Below are 24,310 nucleotides of genomic sequence, written 5' to 3'. Positions count from 1 at the left end.
GAGACCCCCACTCCCCACCCAACAGGAACGACACGCTGAAGTGCGTTCTGAAGCGCAATTGCAGCGTCTGTGCAAGACTGTTTGTCCGTTGCTGGGGCAGGGCAATAGGATGCTCGCGTTGCTGCAGTGAAGCGCCACAGAAGCAAATCATAAAAGATCGGGGTCGAGCTATAAGCCCCTGTCTTGCACCCTAAAACACGAGGCTTAGTCTCTTAGTACTTTAGCAAAACCATCTTTATTCAGCTTGAAACAGGAACGGCAGTTATTTATTGTAGCGTGATCTGCCACTCTGCTATACACAATCATAGCAGTCAGGCAGGATCGTGGCCAGGTCAGCGATCAAGTAATCCTGTTACAGTATCTGCATTTACAATTTACGTGCTCCTAACCTTGCATCACCCATTGAGATCATTTCTGTTTACTTTGGCGGAGAGTTATAGCATATCTCTGAGCCTGCTATTGCCTCGTACAGACACGGAGATCGCACTTCGGGACGCTCTTCGGATTTGCAGTCAAGTTGGGGGAGGTCCCAAGAGAGTTTACAAACCTCACATTTTCTTGAATGAGTGCCACATTAATAGGAATGTTTCTTGAACGAGCATCACTGAACCACATAAAAACTGCTTTTTCAACATCTTCAAATGTAGCAGTTCACATACTTTTGCAGCACGAGATTTTTCTACTTTTTTGCTCTGTCTTTCAAGAAAGTTGACAGTGTCTGGTGAAATTCCGAATTCACTGGCAACATCTTTTTCTTTTTGCAGCAATCGAGAGCTGCAAAAAATTAGTTTGTTTTTTTTTTCCTCCAATATGAACTGTTACCTTTATTCTGTGTCTGCCATTTCTATAGGAGGGCGACAATGAGTTAAATTCCAATGGATATTTTTCAAATGTTGACGAGCAATAAGTAAAAGGTATCGCTGGAAACCGCAGGAAACAAAAGGCAAAAAAAAAATAGTACGAGGAAAGTTCGAAGAAAGAAGAAGAAGAAGAAAAAAAAAAAGTGTTTGGGGATTGTTGTGCACAACTGAGCTGCAGCCACAGAAGTAACTGCTCTGTGGATGATTCATTCAGGCAAAAGATTTTTAAGGTCTTTTGTGCACTTCGTTATAATGAAAGAATCTGCTGAATGTACTTCGTAGTAACGAGATTTCTATAGACTCGTGTCATATGGGGAAGCTGTCGGGACCATAAAAATACTTCGTTGTAATGAAAATTTTGTTGTAAAAATATTCATTATAATGGAATTTAACCTGTATTGAATTTTTTATTTTTTTTTAAACCTGTTATAGTAGTATGGTAGTTATTTCGTTTTGTATTTAATAAGAAAGGAAACCAGATTTTGTTATGATTAAGACGTAATGACTTTAATATAAAACCGCAGTTAACTCAACTCTATTTATAAAGCACTTTACATACAACAGAGATCTCATGTTCAAAAGTGAAATGGATCAGGAGCAAAACGATACTTTTGAAATGCTAAAGATGTGTTTAGAGTTTGTTCTGATAGATCTAGTCTGTCTAATGCAGGTTTACTGTCGGGTTGGATTTTTGCTCAAGAATTTGTTGGATTTCATTTTTGTCCAGCATTCACCACTTTAAAAGGAAAATGGTAGGTGGAGCAATGGTTGCACAAATGTAAAAATTGTTCTCCAGTTATTGTGATTTATTTTCAAAGTAGCTAACAATAGTCCTGCCTCTCTTGACTCTTCCTGTTTTCTTCATATGCTTCTCTAAATGTATTTGGAGGAAATTACAGCTGAAAACCCTGCAGCACATGATTCCCCTCTGTTAATTCATATTTAGAAAAATCAGCTCTTCTACTACTGGGTGGAAAACCAAAGAGCTTTAACAAGGGGGCTGTGGGTACTTATCCACATTTACACCATTGCTGCATTATTACATCAGTGTATGCATAGGCTAAATGCTTCATTTAACCTGAATATATGTGTAAATGGTCCATATCTAGATCTGGGACAGAGTAATGTAAGCAGCACAAGCATTGGATTCTATTTCTTCACTTATTCTGATACTGCATTTTCCACTAAATGTGGAAAACTAGCACCCATTGGATGTTTGTCGCTGAAAATTCTGTTCCTTGCCCAACATTTTTCATATTCTTACCTTTTCTCTATCTCATAAGGTGTGTCAGGTTTTTCTTTCTGCTAAGATTTCTTTCCACAACTTCAAAACAAATCCTAACAATGAATTTATGTACGTTGACAGCTGCCTTTTGCCTAGTGTGTACATTCTTTCAATTCCTCCTTGGAATACTGACCTAAACCTAGACATTTACTGACTGTAGTTGGCTATTACTAAATGTTAGAAAAGGTCAAATGATTAGCTGTACAGGTTGAATGTTTGTTTCATTAATCCTACATGTATCAAGTTCCTATTCATCTATTTTTTTTTTTTTTTTTAAGAATTTCATTATAAGACAATTTGAAGTCTGGTTAAGTAAGGTGTTGTAGAAACTTAAGCTGTGATATTTTGGCATAAGAATACTATGCATATGGTTATAATGTCTGTTAACAGGAGGGTGAACAAAGCTGTTTCTGCGTTTTTGATCTGTTGGAATTTGTTCTGTTAATGTATTTTCCAGGCAGTGTTGCTTGAGGGAAGCATGAGATGGAATTGCTGCTTGATCTGCTCAAAAATAGTGAAGTGGTGTTTTGTTTCTCAAAAATATTACACAATTCTAACATACTTAAGACCACAAAACATTACTTCTGCCTGACTTGTTTTGTTTTTGTAATGATCCAAGTTTGGCACTTAGCATTGTATCACACCTTCAGTAATTAACAATTATTTCTATTGTGTGACAGGCTTTTAACACTTGCAAGGGTGTTGACTTTAATTTTGATGGGAAGCTTCTCTCCTCCCTTAAACTAACCCTTGAGTGCAGCATTACTGTCTTTAGTTCTGATTTCTTCTGAATAATCTGAGGGAGAACCCACAGCTGTAGAAACAGATGCGAAACAAAGTTTCACAATTTGGGAAACATTATTTTGTTGAGGTGAAATGGTTAATTAGTTTTAAAGTAAATAAGGATGTCAGACTAGCCAAAAAATAAGTTGTGTTGTTATGTAATAAAATTTAGGATTTATTTGAACTTGGGTTGATTATTCTGGGTGTCGCATGTGCTAACTGTCTCACACAGACCTTACCGTTACGGCTAACAGCAGCAAGAACAAATGGCAGTAACGAAATAAAACCTAGCAGTGCTTGATCAACTGTTATTTAAATATTCAGTCATCAAAATCATGAGCAGCTGCAGCCTATAGAAGCAAAGCATCAACACCACCATCTTGTTTTCAGTCTAGTATGAACAGCTATGTATGTAAGTTGAAAATGTTCAACCTTTTGGGTGTGAGATCTCAACCTTATCCCCTACCCCTGCGACTGAACTTATTCTATTGAGGTGCCCTGCACTCTCACAAAAAGTGCTCTTAAAACTGGGGTGGATCTCAAGGTGGTTTCCCATTCTCACACTGCTGCAGCAAGACATTTAACAACACATTTGTAGCACAAAACAATAGGTGGATACTACAAATGGGACACAGACAACATTGTCTTTATCACTTCAAGCTTTGTTGGTACACCAGCAATTTAAAAATACATTAATTATGCTGTGACACACACAGTCATTGTTAAGACTTGGGTTTGTTTTTTCTGTTGGTTTGTCTTGTTGAACCTGGCAAGGATCGGGAGGAATATGGGTTAAGTCCATAATAAGGTGATAATGGTGAGCAAATTGAAAGAGCAGGCAAAAGGTGTGGAGGTTGGAGGCAAACTTGTTTTAATATTTTGGAACTGTCCAAGGACAAGGTACTGTTTATCATGGCATTAAGATTAGAAAGCCAGTCTTCTGCACCTGTGGATTCACTTGGGAAAGTAGATTATGTGGACCCTGACGTGATACTGTGATTAGAGGTGGGCGGTATGACCAAAATTCTATATCACGGTATTTTTCTAAATTCTGCCGGTTTCACAGCATTTTTTTTCCCCGTGCATGAGTTGATGTTAACCACATTTTCCACTGCAATTACTGCAGTAGACTGGCTAAGAATAACCTATTAGACTGTTATGAGAATTGTACATCGTACAAAAAGACATTTTAATGTGCACACAAGTATTAATCCAGGTTTGCATGGCCCCATAAAGTGATAGTTTTCAAGGGGGTGGCACTAAAGAGAAGGAATCACATTGCATGACGGATGCAGTCAAAATATAGAACCTTTAATTGAACAAATTTTGCAGAAGCTTACACTATGATTTTGACAACATATTTTCAACCATCCAAAGAGGCATTTAGACTTAGTAAAATATCCAGAGGTGTTTGTCAAAAGTTGGATTGCACTGAACACGTCTTAGAAAAGGAATAATTAGTAAATATTTTTTGTAAACCAACTACACTTTCTGTTAATGTTAACAATCTCTGTCCACTGACACGTTAAAGTGACTTTTTAAACAACTTTATCATCATTAAACTGCATAATATTTAAACTAATAAATAATAATAAAATACATAATAGTATTACTGATAGTTGCACCATTACTTCAAGGCTTCAAGCCCAGGTGCATTACACAGTATTCACCAAATAAAAATAAAATAAAACCAGTGCAATCTTGGTGATGACATCTTACCAACTGTACCATCATTTAGGCAAACTGCATTAATATGGGCCTTGCTTCAAGCTAAGCTATATACATAAATAATAAAAACTGCAACTTGCATAAATAGTGCTGTTTGTGGTATAGCCCTATGGTAGCGCATTAGGGCCACTGTGAAGAAAAAAAAATATGGACATGGAAGAAAAAAACAAACTATATGTCGAGAATAAATTCGACATGTTGACTATGTCAAGATTAAAGTCGACATTTCCACTTTATTCTCAGTCTATTTTGTAATTAAAGTAGAATGTTGTAAACTAAACTTCATCCTAAAATCAATGTTTAATTTACTAGATTTTCTCAAACCCCGTCACAAGTTAATGCAGCACATCAAATACTTTGTGTTAAGTGTTCCCCGACCCAGTCGTTAATCACTACGCTTCGTAAACTGACTTCCTCCGCACTAAGAGCAGGCGCCTGCAGCAATCACCGCAAAGAATCCATTCACTTCATGATATTCCTGCTCTCTACCAAAACCACATGATAATTACCAATCACCACATGATAAACGTCTTTGTGAAATTAAAACTAGTTATTAACTTAGCCAACGGAGTGTTCAGAACTTTAAAAATATCTTCATTATACATGTTTAATTATGCCATCCATTCAGAGTTGCGCCCATCTCTGAACGAGTCGATAGCACATCGCAGAATGAATACAAGCAAAACATACACTAGCAAGTACAAAAACAAGTACAACTTGGCTTGCAGTATTATCCAGTAGTATAGAAACAGTATTTACACATCTGACCTTTTAAAACTAAAGTATCTCCAGGCGACGGATGTGACTCCTTTTTTTCGACAAAAGTTCTTCTGTTCATCACATGTTCAACTTTACTTTTAGTTCAGTTTCGGAATGCTCTCTGTCCATTTTCACCGCGCGGCATTCCTATGCTACCGCCCACTATTTGGTGGTGTAGCAGTGAAAAAGAGCCCTAGTGCAACAAATGTGTTTAGCGGTGTAGCAGTGAAAAAGGTCCCCACTTAAACAGTTTCCCACTGCGCCACGTTCTGAACGTCGTTTAGGCAATTTAAACCGGTGTTGCGGTATAAGAAAAATCCATATCATAAAAAAAATAATAAACGGTTTTCGGTATGAACCGGTATACCGCCCAGCACTAACTGTGATAATCGTGAATATTTTTGTAAAGATGGCATAAATATTTCCAGCTACATCTAATTGTTTTAGGTATGTGTTAAACCAGCGGCAGGTTAATATGGATGCTATTAGTTGGCCACAGCATTCAATGATAGTGTTTAGTAAGGATTTTGGAGTGTTGTAATAAAAAAAAATTACATTTTTCTATTTGCTTTAATGAGAAAGTCTTATTAGAGAATAGTTGGGGATATCTAACTTAATCCTATTTGAGTAAAAGAAATGTGCATGCCAGGGTTGACATCTTGGTGTACATTTTCAATCCATACATTCTCCTAAAGTTTGCATAGTGTTTCGCTATGGTTGTGAATGGCATAGAGACGTTTGTCAGACAAAATGTTAATGTCTAGAGTAAAATCTTACCAATGTAACTGTCTATATAGTCTGTTAATTCTAAAATTCTTAAAAAGAATATTCAATGTTGCTTCTGTTCTACATAAACAGTAAGGTTCTTTTTCAACTTAGTAATTGATTGGCTGCATTTTGTAAGTAATTTTGAACTTTTTCATAGGAATGCTTAGACATCATGGTTTTAATTCATGTTGCTATGTATGTTCTCTCCTCAGATCCAGTCTCCCTCCTTCATGCCCTTGATCATGTGCCCAAGTCAAGAGTGTGTAACAAATAAGTCGGGGGGTCGACTGTATATCCAGACACGGGGATCAAAATTCATCAAGTTTCAGGAGATTAAGATTCAAGAACATGTAAGTATAGAGATTTTTCTGTTCTATATCTTTGGTGTTGCTTGTCTCATTAAAGATGGTTTGTGCCTCTACAGTAGATATCACCAGGCTTTCATAATTGAGATTTTCATCTGAAGTACAGACTTTTCTTCTGTTCTGGTTTAACGCACAGTCAAGTTACCTGTTTTAATGTACTGATTTAAACTCCGACCGCCAAGAAAGTATAAATGGCAGGTGAAGCTACTGGCCATGTAAATGTTCACTGGATGGTGCTGCTTTGAAATACAGGAAGCATTACTATAACCTATTACTGTGGACTGCACCTTGTTGAAGATGTTTGGAATTTTTTTTTTTTTTTAATTTAAAATTAACTTTATTAGAAATTAAGACTGTATCCCTCCCAACAATCTTTGGTCAATTCAATAAACCATAGCAGGATTGGAATAGAGTTTGTAGCATGATAGAATACTTTTTATAATACATGTTTGACATTTAATCCATATTCTTTGCAGGTTTATTAGGGTGTGCTCGCACTGACAGTTCACTCCATGCCCTAACACGTTTGTCCACATGTAACCCCACAATGTCTAGTTCGTTAGACTAGTATGGTTGCTCTGTGCTGGGCCAACCATGCCGTGCCCTGGCCCGCTTGGAAGAGGTGGGTCCAAGCACGGTTCAGTAGCATTTGGGAACAATGTGATTGCTAAATAGACATGATGTCTGATGTGACAAGTCAGTGCAATTCTCATTTCATTCAGTGTCTTTTGAGTTAAAAACTGGTTTTTATTTTCACCTTATATATGAGCCTGAATTGTAATTGGCAAGAAAAGCTGCAAATTCCTTCCTTAACATCATTTGTCACTGTAAAAAATCTTGTGCGTGCAGCACTACTCAATAAATCTGTAAGAGGGTAGGGTGTTAATCCTGCCCTACGTGACTCTAAAACAACCACAAAATAAGTAATCATTTTGACATGCATTCTCTCACTCCATGTTTTGGCTTTACACAAAGTCGCATGCTTATAACGAAAGCGTGCCCAGGTCCAAAACGTTAATCGTAGTGTTGAGTGCAGGACAACTGGGGGAGTTTCTCTCATTTCCCTATCTCAAACCCCCACCCCAATCACACCTGGCCACGGTATAGAACAAACATGCCTAGTGTGAGTACACCCTTAAACTGCAGCATGCTGCCATATTGGTAGCATTAGCTAGGAAAAGCAGACTGTATGTAAAGAAGTTGCACAGAGGTGCACAGTGATAGGAATAAAACCTGTCATCATTCAGTGTGGTTTAGAAGAATTCTTCAGTCTATTTGTAATGTCCCTGTCTTTTAATTTTGATGCAGTATTGGAACATTTTATGTCCCCCAACCCCATCAGCACAAATATAGGTTTTATGTTATGCAAATATGTGTGAATTTGTTGCGTTCCCGTTAATCCCTGTGGGATGCAACTTAAAACTTTATGAAGTGGTTTGTGTTAATTTTGCAGACTGCTGCTGGTGTGTCAGGATTAAAATAAGGAACTTCAATAATTTATACCTTGGAGAACTCCCCCCCCCCCCCCCCCCCCCACCTAGTTACTACAGTAATATGAAGAGATTTCCTCCCCTCCTAGCAATTAATGATAAAGGAATCGATAGGTCACATTAAAAAAAAAAAAAAAATCCTGCAATCTCATGTAGATTTTGTCAAGATATTTGACCCATTCTTTGTCAGACACCACCTTTGCATAACATTTGATAGAAGCATGCATTCCAATTAGTCCCATGAGACCTGCCTTGGTACTTGGTTGCACCCAACCAAAGTTAGTTATGGGTTTAGAGATGGGGTTGAGTTTGGGGGGTTAAACACTCTGCCCACCTGTGCTTTTTGCCCATATAGAATGTATACATACTGTTGCATTGGTATACAAGGCCTTTCCCTTTTTAATATCTTAAACTTTGTTCTGGTACTTGTTAAAATTCTACAGAGTTTCGTCCTTAAAAGTTTATGCACTCTTCTCCAGCAAAATTGTAGTATTTAATGTTAAAACCTCAGAAATACAGCTGAAAGATGGGCCAAATAACTTTCTCCACATTTTCTGATGTTTAAAATAACATACGTTGATATTAAATATTGACCCCCTTTTATACAATGGCAAAAAATGTGGAAAAACATCCATGAGGAGGAAAAAAAATTGTGTAATTCATGTTGCATAATCTGAATACAGTATTCGTTATCCATTCATATTTTCATAACATGCGAAATGTATGCATTTTTTTGCTAGAATACCATTTTGTCCAGAAAACTTGGTGTAAAAGATAAGAAGGAAAAGTACCCTGCCTTAATACTGTGTATCTGAATTGAAGACAGGACTCTTGACCAGTAATTGAGGGGGGCGAGGCAGATCTTCAGTTCAAAATGTTACTCTTGTGAGGCTTAGAGTTCATGGTTTGTGTAGTCCTTGAAAATTCATGAAATATTATTTTAACCAAAATATTAAAGCGTGTTTTTAGTATGGATTTAAAAGTTGAGACTGAAGGGGCATATGTGATATTAGCATGCAAATCATTCCACAGCTTTGGGGCCTAATAACTAAAGGCTCAATATCCCATTGTTACTTTATTAATCCATGGAATCATAAGTAGGCCGGCTTTTTGAGATTTTAACAGTACTTGCAAACCAGGGTGAGCATTAAGTTCAGATTAGTAAGCTGCCTTGGCTGTCTAAGGCTTTATATGTTTAAAAGAATAAATTGAAATATAGCACTGACCTTAACTGCAAGCCAGTGTAAGGACTTGAAAACTGCAGTCATGTTTTTGTATTTTCTGGTTTGTGTAACAATTCTTGCAGCAGCATTTTGAAAATTGCTTAAAGCTGCATAGTGAATAACTTAATTCATTTTGCAGTGGTTCGTCCTACTAAAATAAATTTCTCACTATTCTGTTTATTTAGAAAACATTTTAATCTTAATGGATAAAAACATAATTTTTGTAATGTGTCAAAGATGTCACCTAAATTGACTAATGGTGATTGTAACCATTTTTTGTTGTTGTTGTTTTAAATTAAAAAAAAAAAAAAAAACTCAGTCGGCATAGTTCCTTCCAATTACTAACATTTCCAACCAAAACCCATATTGATGGCTTCCCACCCCGATATTATCCATGTATGTACTATGGAGCCTGAACTTGCCTGAATTTGCTGCATACATGGGAAAACTGTTAGAACACTGCTGATTAAGGGTGAAATTAGTCTGGAGCAGATCGTCCTTTTATGACTGCTCTAGTCTGTATATGTCATTGGTTAACCCATAGACAACTACATTCAGATAGAAAAAAAAAAAAAATTCCATAAAATATTAGCAGGTAACTGAATTTTTTTTTATTTTTTTTTTAGTGTTTTTATATTTTGATGCAGCTTTCAACCAGTTCTTTCTAGGCAACACTACTTGCCTTTCTTTGATCTTGGATAATATTTTTGCAAAAATAGTAATTAATAGATTTTCTACTCTTTGTGCTGCCGAGGACATGCATACAGCATGGTACCATTGAGATTTTCAGTTGAGAGAATATCCTCTGTTTTGAGGCAGCCTTAACATTTATGATGCATGTCCATTTTTTAACTTAATGTGGATAAAATTTCTTTAAAGCCTAATTGTAATTGTCTATACATGTACTCTGAGAAGGTAATGTTGCTTTTTAACAGAGTGACCAGGTGCCAGTGGGCAATATTCCCCGTAGTATGACTATTTTTGCTCGTGGTGAAAACACACGTTTGGCTCAACCAGGGGACCACGTTGCAGTCAGTGGAGTCTTTTTGCCATTACTGAAAACAGGATTTCGACAGGCTGTGCAGGTAAGGAAGCTATATTTTGTCACATTACTTTCTTTTTAGCCTTTAGGAAAGTAAGAGAGAACATGATGTCCATTACTCTTCCTGAAATATATGTGTGGAGATTAAACTATCTGCTAGCTGCCAGTTTTCCCTACAATGAAATTCTAAAGTATTCTGAAGATGTTAGATAGATTTGTAGCCCTTTTGTTTGCTTTCTTTTAGTGTAATCTGTAACAATGTATTTTCTAAATTCAGGTGGGTAATCTGAACTACTTATTATGACTTGTCTGGTTTTTGAGCCTGAACCTGAAGGGAGACATTCTAGAGAGGTTGTTTTGAAAGTGACCAACGATTGGGTCCTGTATACCAAAATATGCAAATTTCTAATATTAATGCTTTATAGCGTATGCTGCTTGTTTCAGAATCGATCATCATGGATACCTAAAACTGCAAAACATGTACCAGAACCCCGCCCCTTTATATCCCAACAGTTACGAGATGGGCAGCGGATTTCTGCAGTGATTGGAACAAATTGTAATGGAGAATTGAAGGAAGACCATTCATGAGATAGCAGATAATGTAGGGATTAATTATGAGTTATTTGAGTGCTTATTTCATGTGTAGTTAAATATGAACAAAAACTTCGTGTATAGAGTTTCCAGGTAGTTCATTACTAAAATGAAGCATCACCACACCTAGTGTTCCAAGGAGGATCTTGAGCTTGTGTATTCTATCTAGGAGAAACTGAAGGGGCATTTCACAGCTGTTGGTGAAACATGTATGTCAGTTTAGTTACTGTTGAATTTCGTTGCTGTTAGAATAATCACCATAGGTCCAATCCAGTGCTGGCATGACTCTTTATGATCGCATACCTGAAATGGTCCATATAATGGATTTTTGCAGCAGTCAGTCTTTGAAAAGAGATGAGGAAGACTTTTAGCAACTCTTTTCTACACTATTGTGATGCCCCAGCTCACACTGTAAACTGCAAAGGGGGCAATGCGAAACAGTGGTTGTGAAGAGTTGCCACACCCATTTGGTTTTTTCTTCAGACCTAGCCACATGTGATTGCCCCCTGTTATGTACCAGCCTTTGTGGTGCCAGTGTTGAAGACATCAGTCAGTTTCACGAGAATATTGATGCCATCAAGACAATATATATTGTGTGGTATCAGATGTGGTATCAAAGCTATCTGAACTCATGTTGAAAAATTGAATTCTGTTTGGGTTACTGTTGATTTTATTAGCTTTTTGGGATCACCGATTTGAGAAATGATCAAAGCATTTTCAGCTACTGTTAAATTGAGACTGCTTTATACTCAAGTATGTTTCACACTTTATATCAGGGGCTCCTTTCTGAGACATACTTGGAGGCTCATCGGATTATCATGATGAATAAAACTGAGGATGATGAACTGGGAATGGAAGAACTTGGTGAGGAAGAGTTGCGGCAAATTACAGGTGTGTTAATATAGACTGTTTAATTAAAATCACCTGTTCAGAGGTGCCCAAATTTCTCAAGATTGTCTAGAGGAAATATTTAAAGGTTGCATATGGGAACCCCTACTTCTTGCAGGCTACAATTATTCAGTGTTGAGTCTTCAATGAATAGTGTGTCAACACAAAAATTAACTAAGTTTCTCACATTTTTTTTTTTCTCCTTAATAGAGGAAGATTTCTATGAGAAGCTTGCTTCTTCTATTGCCCCAGAAATCTATGGCCATGAAGATGTAAAAAAAGCATTGCTTCTCCTTCTAGTAGGAGGAGTAGACCAGTCTCCCAAAGGCATGAAGATCAGAGGTGTGAATCTTTTACTTAACCTTTTGTTCACTATTAAAGTGATGACCCTACATGTTTGACACTTTGCTCTTTTTATAGGTAATATTAATATCTGCCTGATGGGTGATCCTGGTGTAGCCAAATCACAACTTCTTTCCTACATTGACAGACTGGCTCCCAGAAGTATGTACCTTTTTCCACATTCTTCTACACTGCTTTATATGATGCCGTTTAGTTACTGACAAATTCTTCACACACAGGTCAGTACACCACAGGACGAGGCTCATCGGGTGTAGGTTTGACTGCTGCCGTGATGAAGGATCCTATTACAAATGAAATGACGTTAGAAGGGGGAGCCCTCGTGCTTGCTGACCAAGGAATCTGTTGCATTGATGAGTTTGATAAAATGATGGACTCTGATAGAACTGCTATTCATGAAGTCATGGAACAACAGACCATATCTATTGCTAAGGTAAGCTATCCATCTGATGAGGCATATTCCTGCATTGTTTCTTGCATTCAACATCTTGTAACTTCTGGTTGATCTCAGTATGCAATTTTTACTTGCTTTTCCAGTTCAGTCCCAAGAATATAGAGCATTATACGGCTTGTTTTTGTATAAAGTAGAGACTAACTTGGATAAGGAACATACAGTATTGTAGCTGTGGCTTCTCACATTTGCTTGCTTCAGTTTTTCATTATTTACCTAATACACATGTGAGAGGAAAGCTGAAGGATTTTGAGAAAAAACAATCTATTTTTATAACTATATAGACTGAGAAGTAGCATTTTTGAGTTTTCTGTAAAGTCAGTTTTATTTTAATTTGCATTTTTAGGCTGGCATCATGACTTCCCTAAATGCGCGCTGCTCCATCCTTGCAGCTGCCAATCCTGCATATGGTCGCTATAATCCAAAGAAGTCTGTAGAGCAAAACATCCAGCTTCCTGCTGCTTTGCTATCTAGGTTTGACCTGCTGTGGTTGATCCAAGATAAGCCTGACCGTGATAATGATCTTCGTCTGGCTCAGCATATTACCTATGTCCACCAGCACAGCAAGCAGCCACCATCTCAGTTTGTCCCTATTGATATGAAATTGATGAGGTTGGTTTTTTTTTGTTTGTTCCCCCCCCCTTTTTAATAAACACAGGTAACTTTGCATGATTGGAAACCAAATTTCCCATTTATTGAAATTCTCTACCAGGCTTAGCTGAATTCTCATGTGTAATTTGTGTTTTGGTTGCTTGACTTGTATGGCCGACACTTTATTAAATCTTTAAGTTAATGCGTCATAATTGAGGTACAGCCAGTTGACAATGCTGAAAAGGAAACCATTTTCTGTGGGAATGCTACAGATTAAACAAATCCTTGGGGCCTTCATGCAATGTTCTAACTCTGGAGCAAGTCGGCATGATTAAAACGTTTTAGCGACCATTGCACTGAACACTTTTTGCTGTTCTGCAATAAAATGGGTCTATTTACCTTTTATGCATTTCCAAGCATGTGTAAATATATTGTTCAGTTTATTTAAATTATATTTGGACAGATATAATTTATTCATAAAGCCAAATTTTTTGTAGTATTGATTGCTGTCATTGTTGAATGCTTAATAGTTTATGCAGAAAATATTTTTGTGCTCTTTCAAAAGATTTCTAATCGTTGCTAAATAAATGGGCTGTCATGATTTTATAAGCAGAATGGGTGTCACTTGTGTGTCTCTCACTAAACTCAATTTTATTTTCTTTAGGCGATATATTGCCCTGTGCAAGAAAAAGCAGCCTGCTATTCCAGAGTCTTTGGCAGATTACATCACAGCTGCCTATGTGGAAATGAGGAAGGAGGCCAGGGTCAACAAAGACATGACTTTCACATCAGCCAGGACACTGCTGTCCATTCTTCGTTTGTCAACTGCTCTTGTGAGTCTGTACAACTTTTCTCCTTTATTATTGGAATTTAGACTGTAGTCTACTTTCATGCCTGATGTATGAAAATGTACTCCCTGTGTTGATGTGACAATACACTTGAAGGCCCAGTGTGTGCTAAAGTGCTTACAGTGCAGGTAGAATCAGTGTCCTGCCTACTGCAATGTGAGCACTTGCAGCATAAGTGGGTTAGTTGCTACAAACTTTCTATTCTGAAGCATGAGATCTGGGTTAAACTTGAAGTACTGTGTTTAGCCAGCTACTGAAATATTGGCTTGCTTATCTAAGAGCTAATTCTCCCAAGAGCCACGTTTAAATTCCTCTTGTATTTAACCTTTTGACCATTATACAGTTGTTTCTCATGAAGGCATAACAAGGGACTGGGAACCATTGTCATATCTGCTGCCTGTGGGTGATGGTGATTAGTTCTCTAGATAACGTGTTTTTTTTTTTTTTTGTTGTTTTTTATACACCCCCTTTCCCTTCTGAGCATTCGTCTATAGTGCCTCTCTGATTCCAAAGTGCTGTTTGTGCAGGTAGATGTATCTAGAACTACTGCAAAGCCAGCACTTCTTGAGTCCTTGAGGTTCTAACATCACTTGGGTACAGGCAAGTCAGCTTTTTTAATAATATCTTGAAGGCAAATGTTTTGCCTTGTATCCTATATATTAACCTAGAGGCTAAGATGTTTGTTTGTTTTTTTTTTTTTCCTTAACATTTTTATAAGGGTATCCAAGCCCTTCCCACCAGGAGTCATCCACATTTTCATTGACACTTTTTTGATAAGGATTCTTCTGTGGTTTCTAAACCAATATACTAGTTACGGTCAGTTTTGCAGGGTTGCAGTCAGTCTGTGTACATCTGCCACTGTGCAAACCCATGCAAAACTGACTGTGGCTAGAACCACCACTGAAGTGGTTTGTGAATATTTATAGTTGTCATTCAGTCTGTTTGTGAGTAAGGGGAAGGAGGCAGTCATTCTTTTTATAAGGTGTTATTACTAGAAGCTTGCATATTTTCTGGTCACATCATTTAACGCTTTCATATATTTCTTTTGAAAATTCTACTGGGCTCTTCAAAAACCACCTGCTGGTCTCCTTAATCTGATTTTTATTTTTCCCAGTTGTAGAATGGATATAGTGCTTGCTCATTCAAATGCATGACACATGGGAAAAAATGGGTGATCGCCTGCTAAAAAAATACATGGGTGCCATTTTCAAAATTAAGGATAAATTGTACAACTAATTCTTATTTCTAGCATGCCATATCAAGTCATTGCTCTGTTAATAGTGAAATACAAGCTATATATAGATAGAGAGAGAGAGCTGAGAAAAAAGTTTAAAGTAGTATTAAGGTTATATAGTAGTGCACTAATTAGGGTAGATGCTACTAGGTACACCCAGTTCTACTTTAGTATTTACTGCTGTAGAAGGAGGCTTGATGAACCAGGTAATGCAGAAGTAGTTCATATTTCTTCTGACAATACAGTAACATGTATCTGGACTTGTATTTGTTTTTTTTGTTGGTTATTTTTTTAAAGACCTGCTGTATTTGTAGAATGTATTAAAACTGTTTGTACTAATCAAAAGTAACCCAGCGGTACTTGTTGCAATCCGCACATGAAAATAAAATTTCCAGTGGTTTTCTCATTTGATATTTTTGATTTTTAAGGGGCTTTTAAAAATGAGTGCCTGGAGATAAAAACCATGAATTAAAAACTGGAGGTGAAAGTGCTGAAAAAGCAGCTATTTGGAATCTACTGTATATAGCGCTATAGAATATACAGCTATATAGAAAGTACACCTTTGTTTTTATGTACATCTTATAAGCAGGAAGCTAGTCACAGTAATGACGAGTCCCTTTGTCTATATTAAAAAAAAAAAAAAAAGTCCTACATTAGATCCTCATTTGTTAAATTAAGTTATTTTGGACTTGCTGTACCAAGTTTAGTTGGTATATGGTGATTTTATGTAATTTGAAAATGGCACTACTGCATAAAAACCCAAGTGTTGCATTAAATCAGCAACAGTACAAATCCAAAGTTATCATTCTTCTTCTGGGTGGATGTTAGTTAGAATATAGTTATTTTGCAGGTTTTCTGTTTTGTGAGCATTTATTTTGCCACCTTTTTTTTGGGTTTTATGCAACATGGTTCAAACACCCCTATTGTATCCTGTTAATTTTCATTGATTTGCCTGTTCTATATATTTATGTGCTAAAGTACTGCTACCTTTTCAAGTATTTAAAACTCTGATTTAAGAACTCTGACCCAAAACAAAATGGCCTTAATCCTGGACTACCCAATCAAATGAAGAACACTGCACATTTGTATTTTATATATTCATGTCAATATCTGTACTCTGCACCATTGGAATATCTTTTGACACACTAAGCTTTATATACTATGTTAAAACCAATTATAGTTTGTTGGTTATTTGGGTTATTTTATATGTTTACTGTTTGTGCACATTGTATATTTTGTATGTTAAATTGTTAAACCCATAGCCGTGATATCAAAAGGTTGAGTCCATCTGTGGATTAACTAGCTTGATTTGTGTATTAAAGCAGTGCTTTAATTGTACATTAAGGTTCTATGCAATTGTGGATGTATTTAGCTTCATGAACTACAGTATGATCGTTTTCGGCTCAACTCCGCTGGAATCTCATTCTGTCACTTGTGTGCTTCACTTGTAGTTTCTGCTTGATGCTGTCATCCCAGTTTAGAGGCAGTGGTCAGAGAATGTGCTGACATTTGGCAGAGCTATCCCTAGAAAGAGTCTCCTTAAACTTTTAGCATTATATCCAGTGGTGGTCAGCCCAAGCTACAAAGGTATACAGGGCAGGCAAGTTCTCTGAGTTGGCCAGTAGCATGGGAGTACGGGTGTATTATAGAATATGCTACTGTGTATCGTATCCCTACTGTCCGGTTAATCAGTCTACCGAGTGGCATTGTGTTAAGGTGATAGGATGCATTTCTGATATTCATTCTACACTTTCTACAGTTGCGTAGGGTTGTGGAATAGGTAACAAAACGAGTCTCCTGCGCAGCTGTGGAATAAATGGCAGAAATGTGTACTTCATCACCTTAACACAATGCCACTCGGTAGACTGATAACCAGACTGTCGGGATACAATACCTAGCAGCATGAGATGTAAAACTTCACATGTAACGTTAACCTTTGACATTGAATTGTTAGTAAATGTCAACCACTTTTTTTGTACCCAACCTATGATGGGAGAAGTTTGTCATCCTCACATTGACAGCACCACAATAAACTTAAAATGTTCTCAAGTCACTTTTATACAGGGGTGCGGAAATCCAACGCCCGACTCGTCCGACACGGGTAAATTGACCGTCGGACAAGCGTGTTTTTCCTGGTTTCAGTTGTCCGCAGACAAGTGCAATTTTCTGGAGAAAAAAATATATGTGCTGTGCAGGGCACCTTTTACCACTACTTTCACATTTTAAACATTTGGGTACGTATTTTGTGCGGAAACAGTCTACTTAGGCATGTTCTTCATGTCTTAAATTGGACTTCAATATTGTTTACAAAATGACGGCTGATTTTTCAAAGGGGAAGCACTCTTATGGTCTTACATAAGTATTTTACCCTAATACTTACACACTTGGAGATGCGGTCATTTTTTTCATGCCGACATTACGGTGTAATCAGATGATTTTTCATTATAATCAATAACTTTTGTACATTACCAGTAACGGCGTACTGCACACTAGATAACATGCAGTGAATAAATACACTTAAGCATTCATAGTTTTCATCCTCTTTCTCTGTACGTTTAGCATACATTTGCGCAGAGGTTGATGTGCTTGTTGCTTCCTGAGCAGCCCTTCTTTTCTCGACCCTAGCGTCCTGCTGCTTCTCTTCTTTCGTCGGCATCTTTTCGCGGTAAAACTGATTAAGTTTTTGTGTTGCAATTACTTTGTTTTCTTTCATTTTTCACTTAAACTGGCACTTCATTCTTGAGGCAGATTGAAGACTTATTAGCGAAGGTGGTGGGGAATGAGAACGGCTCCCATAAGCATGCGCCGCCCTGCTGCGCACTGCCGAGAGTTGATTCAACAATAAACTAAAATAAAACTAAAGAGTAATACAAATCGTCACCCCGAAAGCGGATAGTAGACGTCACATAGTATACTGTATGTTTACCAAATTTCAAGTCAAAAGGTGAAATGGTTTGCGAGCTACAGGTGATTTAAAATCCTGGACAGACAGCCAGCCAGCCACAGTAGCATGTAATAGAAGAAGATTGATAAAATTCATTGTTTCTACATAAAATGCAGTCATTTTACTTACAATTGTTTTCACCACATAACAGAGCTTGTTAGGCAGTTAATCTTTCCTGAAATTTGCGATTTCGTGTAGGTTGTGATATATTGAGGAGTTAAGAAATTTATTGCGTGACAACATCAATTTTGATGAGCTGTCAATAGATCGTTTTTGATTAGCAAATATGTCATATAAAACAAGTTGGTTTCACGCTGTCAGTTTATTAAAAATAAAGAAGAAAACATTCTAACGGTTTCCAAAGGTTATGAAATATCTATAAAAATCTCCACCGTAACTGTAGTATGTTTAACAGAACTAGTGTAGCTATAATGAAGGCATTGTTTATTAGTGAGTTAAAATGATAAGGGAATCTTTTATAAAATGTTCTAGAGCAAGGTGGCAAAATACTACTCCCTGAAAGCACTTTTTTCAGTTTTAAGATGGAAGGCAGTTTTGGTATCAATAAAAGAGATCAGAAAAAATAAACTATTTTTCACTTTTGTTATTTTTTTTATGGACAAGTGAATTTAACTGGCAGACAAGTGGATTTTCTAAGTTTACTTTTCCGCGGGCAAGTAGAAAAAAATTTGATTTCCACACCCCTGCTTTATACAATATGACCTTATTAATAGGTGTGTTGCTTCCAGCAACAGCACCATTCAAGTAATGAGGTCTGCTTGTATTGACCATCTTTTAGCCATTCCAGTACAGTTCTCTTTTTTTTGTTTATCATCTTAAGTGTTTCCCCAGCCCTGGACAAGCTTTAATATAAAAAGCTCAGGGACCGAATTTGTCAGACATGTTTGACAGTGTACATGTGGGTAATTCTGATTTTTATTCTCAAATACTGCTTTACCTTTTTATATTAGTGTGCACCATATATTGCAGAGTGGCACAGCAGTAGCACTGTTTGTACCCTGTGATAGGGTGCTTGTCTTGTACCTTATGTTTGCTGAGCTAGGCTCCAGCTTCCTTGTGACCCTGTTCTGGGTAATCGGTTTTGAAAAAAATGTACTCATTGCGGTTCAATACAATACTCTTATGACGGTGAACTTTTTAGTTTAGGTTGTCCTCACAAGGGTTCTTATTCATAATCTTACTGCTTTCTCCATTCTAGCCTGCTTTTCTCCATTTCATCCTGATGATTACAAATTCTCATACAACAAGTCACTTACTTGTAATGGTGAATCTAGTTATTTTTTTATGGCAGCTAAATTCCTTTAAACAGTTCTAACATGCAACCAAAAGTGGATTTTTGACCTCAGTACAGTAGAAAAGTAGTGTGCATTTATTCCTTATACAATTTAATCGCCACAAGTTCTGGGCCCTTGCTGTCTATTCCTTATGACATTTTAAAGAAAACTGCATCTTGTTCCACAAATGGATGAAAGTTGAATGGCCAGTGTTGAGAGGCGGAGACTTGAGCAATTGCTAGCAATCCAAGAGAGCATTGCACTTGTCTCGGTCTGACAGTGCTGGCACAGCGCTACATAGAAACCATTTACTTTTAAATCCAGGGTTCTGTCTCGAAATTGCATTGCTTATTTTGTGTGCATGTGGCAGTTTTACATTTTTATTTTTTTGTTTTTGAATAAACTCCACAGGCTCGTTTGCGACTAGTAGATTTGGTTGAGAAGGAAGATGTTAATGAAGCAATGAGACTCATGGAGATGTCCAAGGATTCTCTGCAGGCAGACAAAACGCAGACCACGAGGTAGGTTGGATTGAACCCTTCTAAATTTGGCCACAAGTGTGTATTCTACTTCTGACCCTCGTTTATTACTCCGTATACATGTTTGTTCCATCCATCCATCCATCCTCTTCCGCCTATCTGAGATAGGGTCACGGGGACAGCAGCTTGAGCAGAGATGCCCAGACCTCCCTCTCCCCGGCCACTTCTTCTAGCTCTTCCGGGAGAATCCCAAGGCGTTCCCAGGCCAGCCGAGAGACAGGCCCTCCAGCGTGTCCTGGGTCTTCCCCGGGGCCTCCTCCCGGTTAGACATGTCCGTAACACCTCACCAGGGAGGCGTCCAGGAGGCATCCTGATCAGATGCCCGAGCCACCTCCTCTGGCTCCTCTCGATGCGGAGGAGCAGCGGCTCTACTCTGAGCCCCTCCCGGGTGACTGAGCTTCTCACCCTATCTTTAAGGGAAAGCCCAGACACCCTACGGAGGAAACCCATTTCAGCCGCTTGTATTCACGATCTCATTATTTCAGTCACTACCCATAGCTCATGACCATAGGTGAGGGTAGAAACATAGATCGACCGGTAAATTGAGAGCTTTGCCTTGCGGCTCAGCTCCTTTTTCACCACGACAGACCAATGCAGAACCTGCATCACTGCAGATGCCACACCGATCTGCCTGTTGATCTCACGCTCCATTCTTCCCTCACTCGTGAACAAGATCCCGAGATACTTGAACTCCTCCACTTGGGGCAGGATCTCACTCCCAACCCTGAGAGGGCATTCCACCCTTTTTCGGCTGAGGACCATGATCTCGGATTTGGAGGTGCTGATTCCCATCCCAGCCACTTCACACTTGGCTGCAAACCGATCCAGGGAGAGCTGAAGATCACGGCCTGATGAAGCAAACAGGACAACATTTGCAAAAAGCAATGACCCAATCCTGAGTCCACCAAACCGGACCCCCTCAACGCCCTGGCTGCACCTAGAAATTCTGTCCATAAACGTTATGAACAGAATCGGTGACAAAGGGCAGCCCTGGCGGAGTCCAGCTCTCACTGGAAATGGGTTTGACTTACTGCCTGCAATGCAGACCAAGTTCTGACACCAATCGTACAGGGAGCGAACAACCCATACCAGGGGGTCTGGTACCCCATACTCTCAGACCTCAGTCCCAGAGATGGGGGAGCCCACCTCCGAGTCCCCGGGCTCTGCTTCCTCATTAGAAGGCATGTTAGTGGGATTGAGGAGGTCTTCGAAGTACTCCCCCCACCGACCCACAACGTCCCGAGTCGAGGTCAGCAGTGCACCATCCCCACCATATACAGTGCTGACACTGCACTGCTTCCCCCTCCTGAGATGCCGGATGGTGGGCCAGAATCTCCTCGAAGCCATCCGAAAGTCGTTCTCCATGGCCTCCCCAAACTCCTTCCATGCCCGAGTTTTTGCCTCCGCAACCACCGAAGCCTCATCTCGCTTGGCCTGCCGGCACCTATTAGCTGCCTTCAGAGTCCCACAGGACAAAAGGGTCCGGTAGGACTCCTTCTTCAGCTTGACAACATCCCTCACCGTCGGTGTCCATCAACGGGTTTGGGGATTGCCGCCACGACAGGCACTGACCACCTTACGGCCACAGCTCCGGTCAGCCGCCTCAACAATAGAGGCACGGAACATGGCCCATTTGGACTCAATGTCCCCCACCTCCCTCGGGATGTGGTCGAAGTTCTGCCGGAGGTGGGAGTTGAAGCTACTTCTGACAGGGGGCTCTGCCAGACGTTCCCAGCAGACCCTCACAACACGTTTGGGCCTACCAGGCCTGACCGGCATCCTCCCCCACCATCGAAACCAACTCACCACCAGTTGACAGCTCCGCCCCTCTCTTCACCCGAGTGTCCAAGACATGTGGCCACAAGTCCTACGACATGACCACACAGTCGATCATCGAACTGAGGCCTAGGGTGTCCTGGTGCCAAGTGCACCCCAATGCTTAAACATGGTGTTCGTTATGGACATGTGTATATGTATATTTAAAAAATGAGTAATAACACTGTTTGTTTTGGCTGACTCCAGAAATGTTTTTGCATGTATATTGGAAGAGCAGCCTGCCCTTAATGAATGAGATCTTAGTTGGGATACAGTCGTGAGTTTTCTGACTTGTACCTTAAGGCTGATTTATATTTCTGCATTGAATGTATGTCAGGTATCTCAGATTATAATGTATTGTGACGTGCACGTCATTAAAAAAAAATGTGACTATGCATCATATTAATGTGAACCCTATGTAGACCCCTTTTTACGTCTGATTGTGTCTAGTTTGGTAACTACATATTTCCTAAAACCAAGTTTTGTTTGTTGGTTTGGAAGCAAGAAAAATATTAAAATGGAAAACTGTAAGGGACAAATTTTCCTGTAAGGAAGAAAACCTTTAGTAAGAGGAATGGTGTTACTAGAGGGCAAAAGGTGCTTGCATTTTAATGAACTGTTTACTTTCAAAAGTTGCTTGCATTTTCACTTTTCTTGAATGCTACAAACACTGGTAACTAAATCAAGCATGTGTCTGTGGTGCAGCTCAGAAATATATTTTTGATGACATAGCCTACGTGAATAGCTACTGCATTGGCTTGAAGCAGTATAAATTCGCCTCACAGCATTAGTTATCACTTACATTGTAGTAACTCTTATTCAAGTACTAAACTATTCAGTGACTTTCTGCAGAAAGATGTAATAGCTTGCATAACTCTGCAAGATCTCCAGATGTGTAATTCAGTGTTTACTTAGGATTTCCATGTACAATTTGTAAATGCCCTTTCCCCAAACAGCACTTGAAACAGATTTCTCACTAATCCTGCATTCTGGATCAGATCCCCAGTTTCATTATGCATCAGCAACTGTGCAAAATAGAGAACTAAACCTGGGACACAGCTGATAATGAGTTCATAACTTGTAGTACGAAATCAAGATTTGTATATTTTGATGATTGTTTACCATATGCCCATGCTATAATTTCTTTCACCAGAAGAATGAAGTAGTTCTGGTAATTTTACACAACCAGAGGCTTAGTTGACTGCAAGTGTACCGAGATTAAAGAACCATGTAATACTGCAGAAACTGAGTGGTATATAGACGGGCTTGTGCTCCTGTGGAAGACTGCTCGGTTAAGAGTAACATTAAAAAGTAAATTGCCTTTTACATGTTTTGAACATTCCCAACAAAGATGATATCAACCTTTGCTTATATGCTAACATTAATACTATAACCAGTTTGTGAAGGGAAATGGTGCTATTTAGTCAAAAAGCAAAAGTTATGTCTTAAAGCTTTAATGTGTATTTATATGAATTTCCTTAAAGGTACATTTATTGTAAGCATTCTGTAAAGCAATCATGAGCTTTTTTTGTTCTGACATGTACATATTGGATTAGCAAAGGGCAGAATTAACCCTTATTTTCAACTAATTTTCTGACTTGATTTTTGTGGTTTAGGACACAGAGACCTGCTGATGTGATTTTTGCCACACTCCGTGAAATGGTTCCCGACCGAGGTGTACGCAGCGTAAAATTTGTTGAGGCAGAGCAGAGGTGCATCTCTAAAGGCTTCACGCCAGCTCAGTTTGAAGCAGCCCTTGAGGAGTATGAGGAGCTTAATGTCTGGCAAGTTAATCAGGCTCGCACCCGCATCACCTTTGTTTAGGGTGCCTTACTTTGTAACTGGACTGCACTTGATATACCTTGCTGTGCTTAAACAGAGTCTCCACTTGTGTATGTATGTGAATAGAAAGCTGTACCGAGAGATATTTAAAATGTTTGACTGCTTGGTTTATCTCCACCATTCTGTGCTTTTAGAATGTGTGGTTTTTGTATTCACTTTTAATTTCCAATTAAACCTGTTTTTACTGCTCTGTGTTATGTTCTTTATTTCCAGCAGTGTGGGGACATTTTCATAATGCTTCTAAATAAGTTAACACCATTGTTCTTGTGCCTCCAGATCAATGCAAGTGTTTTTAATATAATCCAATATATAAGACAAACGTAGTAATTAAATGGAACATTACCAACAAATTCTTTAATTTTCCATCGGTTTGTACTGTTTAAATATTGCTTTTTCAGACATGCATTGTTGTTAAATTGACCAAGAAATAACTAGCAAGCCTTTGTCTAGAAAAGGAATGCCCCCTAAGACCTCTGGTCCTGTGGCATACACAGTACTTGCTTTACAGAACTGTTAAAAATAAAATACATGCAACTGCAACTTTTTACACATTTTTAAAAAGGTTTAGGATGGGAAGTACTAGTCAGTATTGCAAATGGCACAATGTAT

At 38.6% G+C, this 24,310-nt stretch overlaps 1 protein-coding gene across 2 annotated transcripts in view; it reads left to right on the top strand.

Moving 5' to 3' along the window:
• Positions 1-23,891, top strand: part of mcm7 (minichromosome maintenance complex component 7) — a 28,869-nt gene extending 4,978 nt beyond the window's left edge. For both annotated transcript variants that reach the window (XM_028798026.2, XM_051925213.1), the window contains exons 6-15: positions 6,396-6,533; positions 10,197-10,346; positions 11,671-11,785; positions 11,993-12,124; positions 12,203-12,286; positions 12,364-12,575; positions 12,940-13,205; positions 13,849-14,017; positions 19,917-20,026; positions 23,476-23,891. In XM_028798026.2, coding sequence (XP_028653859.1) covers positions 6,396-6,533; positions 10,197-10,346; positions 11,671-11,785; positions 11,993-12,124; positions 12,203-12,286; positions 12,364-12,575; positions 12,940-13,205; positions 13,849-14,017; positions 19,917-20,026; positions 23,476-23,683 — 1,584 coding nt within the window. In that variant the 3' untranslated portion in view covers positions 23,684-23,891. The remainder of the gene's footprint in view (positions 1-6,395; positions 6,534-10,196; positions 10,347-11,670; positions 11,786-11,992; positions 12,125-12,202; positions 12,287-12,363; positions 12,576-12,939; positions 13,206-13,848; positions 14,018-19,916; positions 20,027-23,475) is intronic.
• Positions 23,892-24,310: the final 419 nt, after the last annotated feature.

This window comes from Erpetoichthys calabaricus, chromosome 3, assembly GCF_900747795.2.
Source record: "Erpetoichthys calabaricus chromosome 3, fErpCal1.3, whole genome shotgun sequence".
NCBI classification, from domain to species: domain Eukaryota; kingdom Metazoa; phylum Chordata; class Cladistia; order Polypteriformes; family Polypteridae; genus Erpetoichthys; species Erpetoichthys calabaricus.
This window is presented reverse-complemented; position numbering and strand designations above follow the sequence as displayed.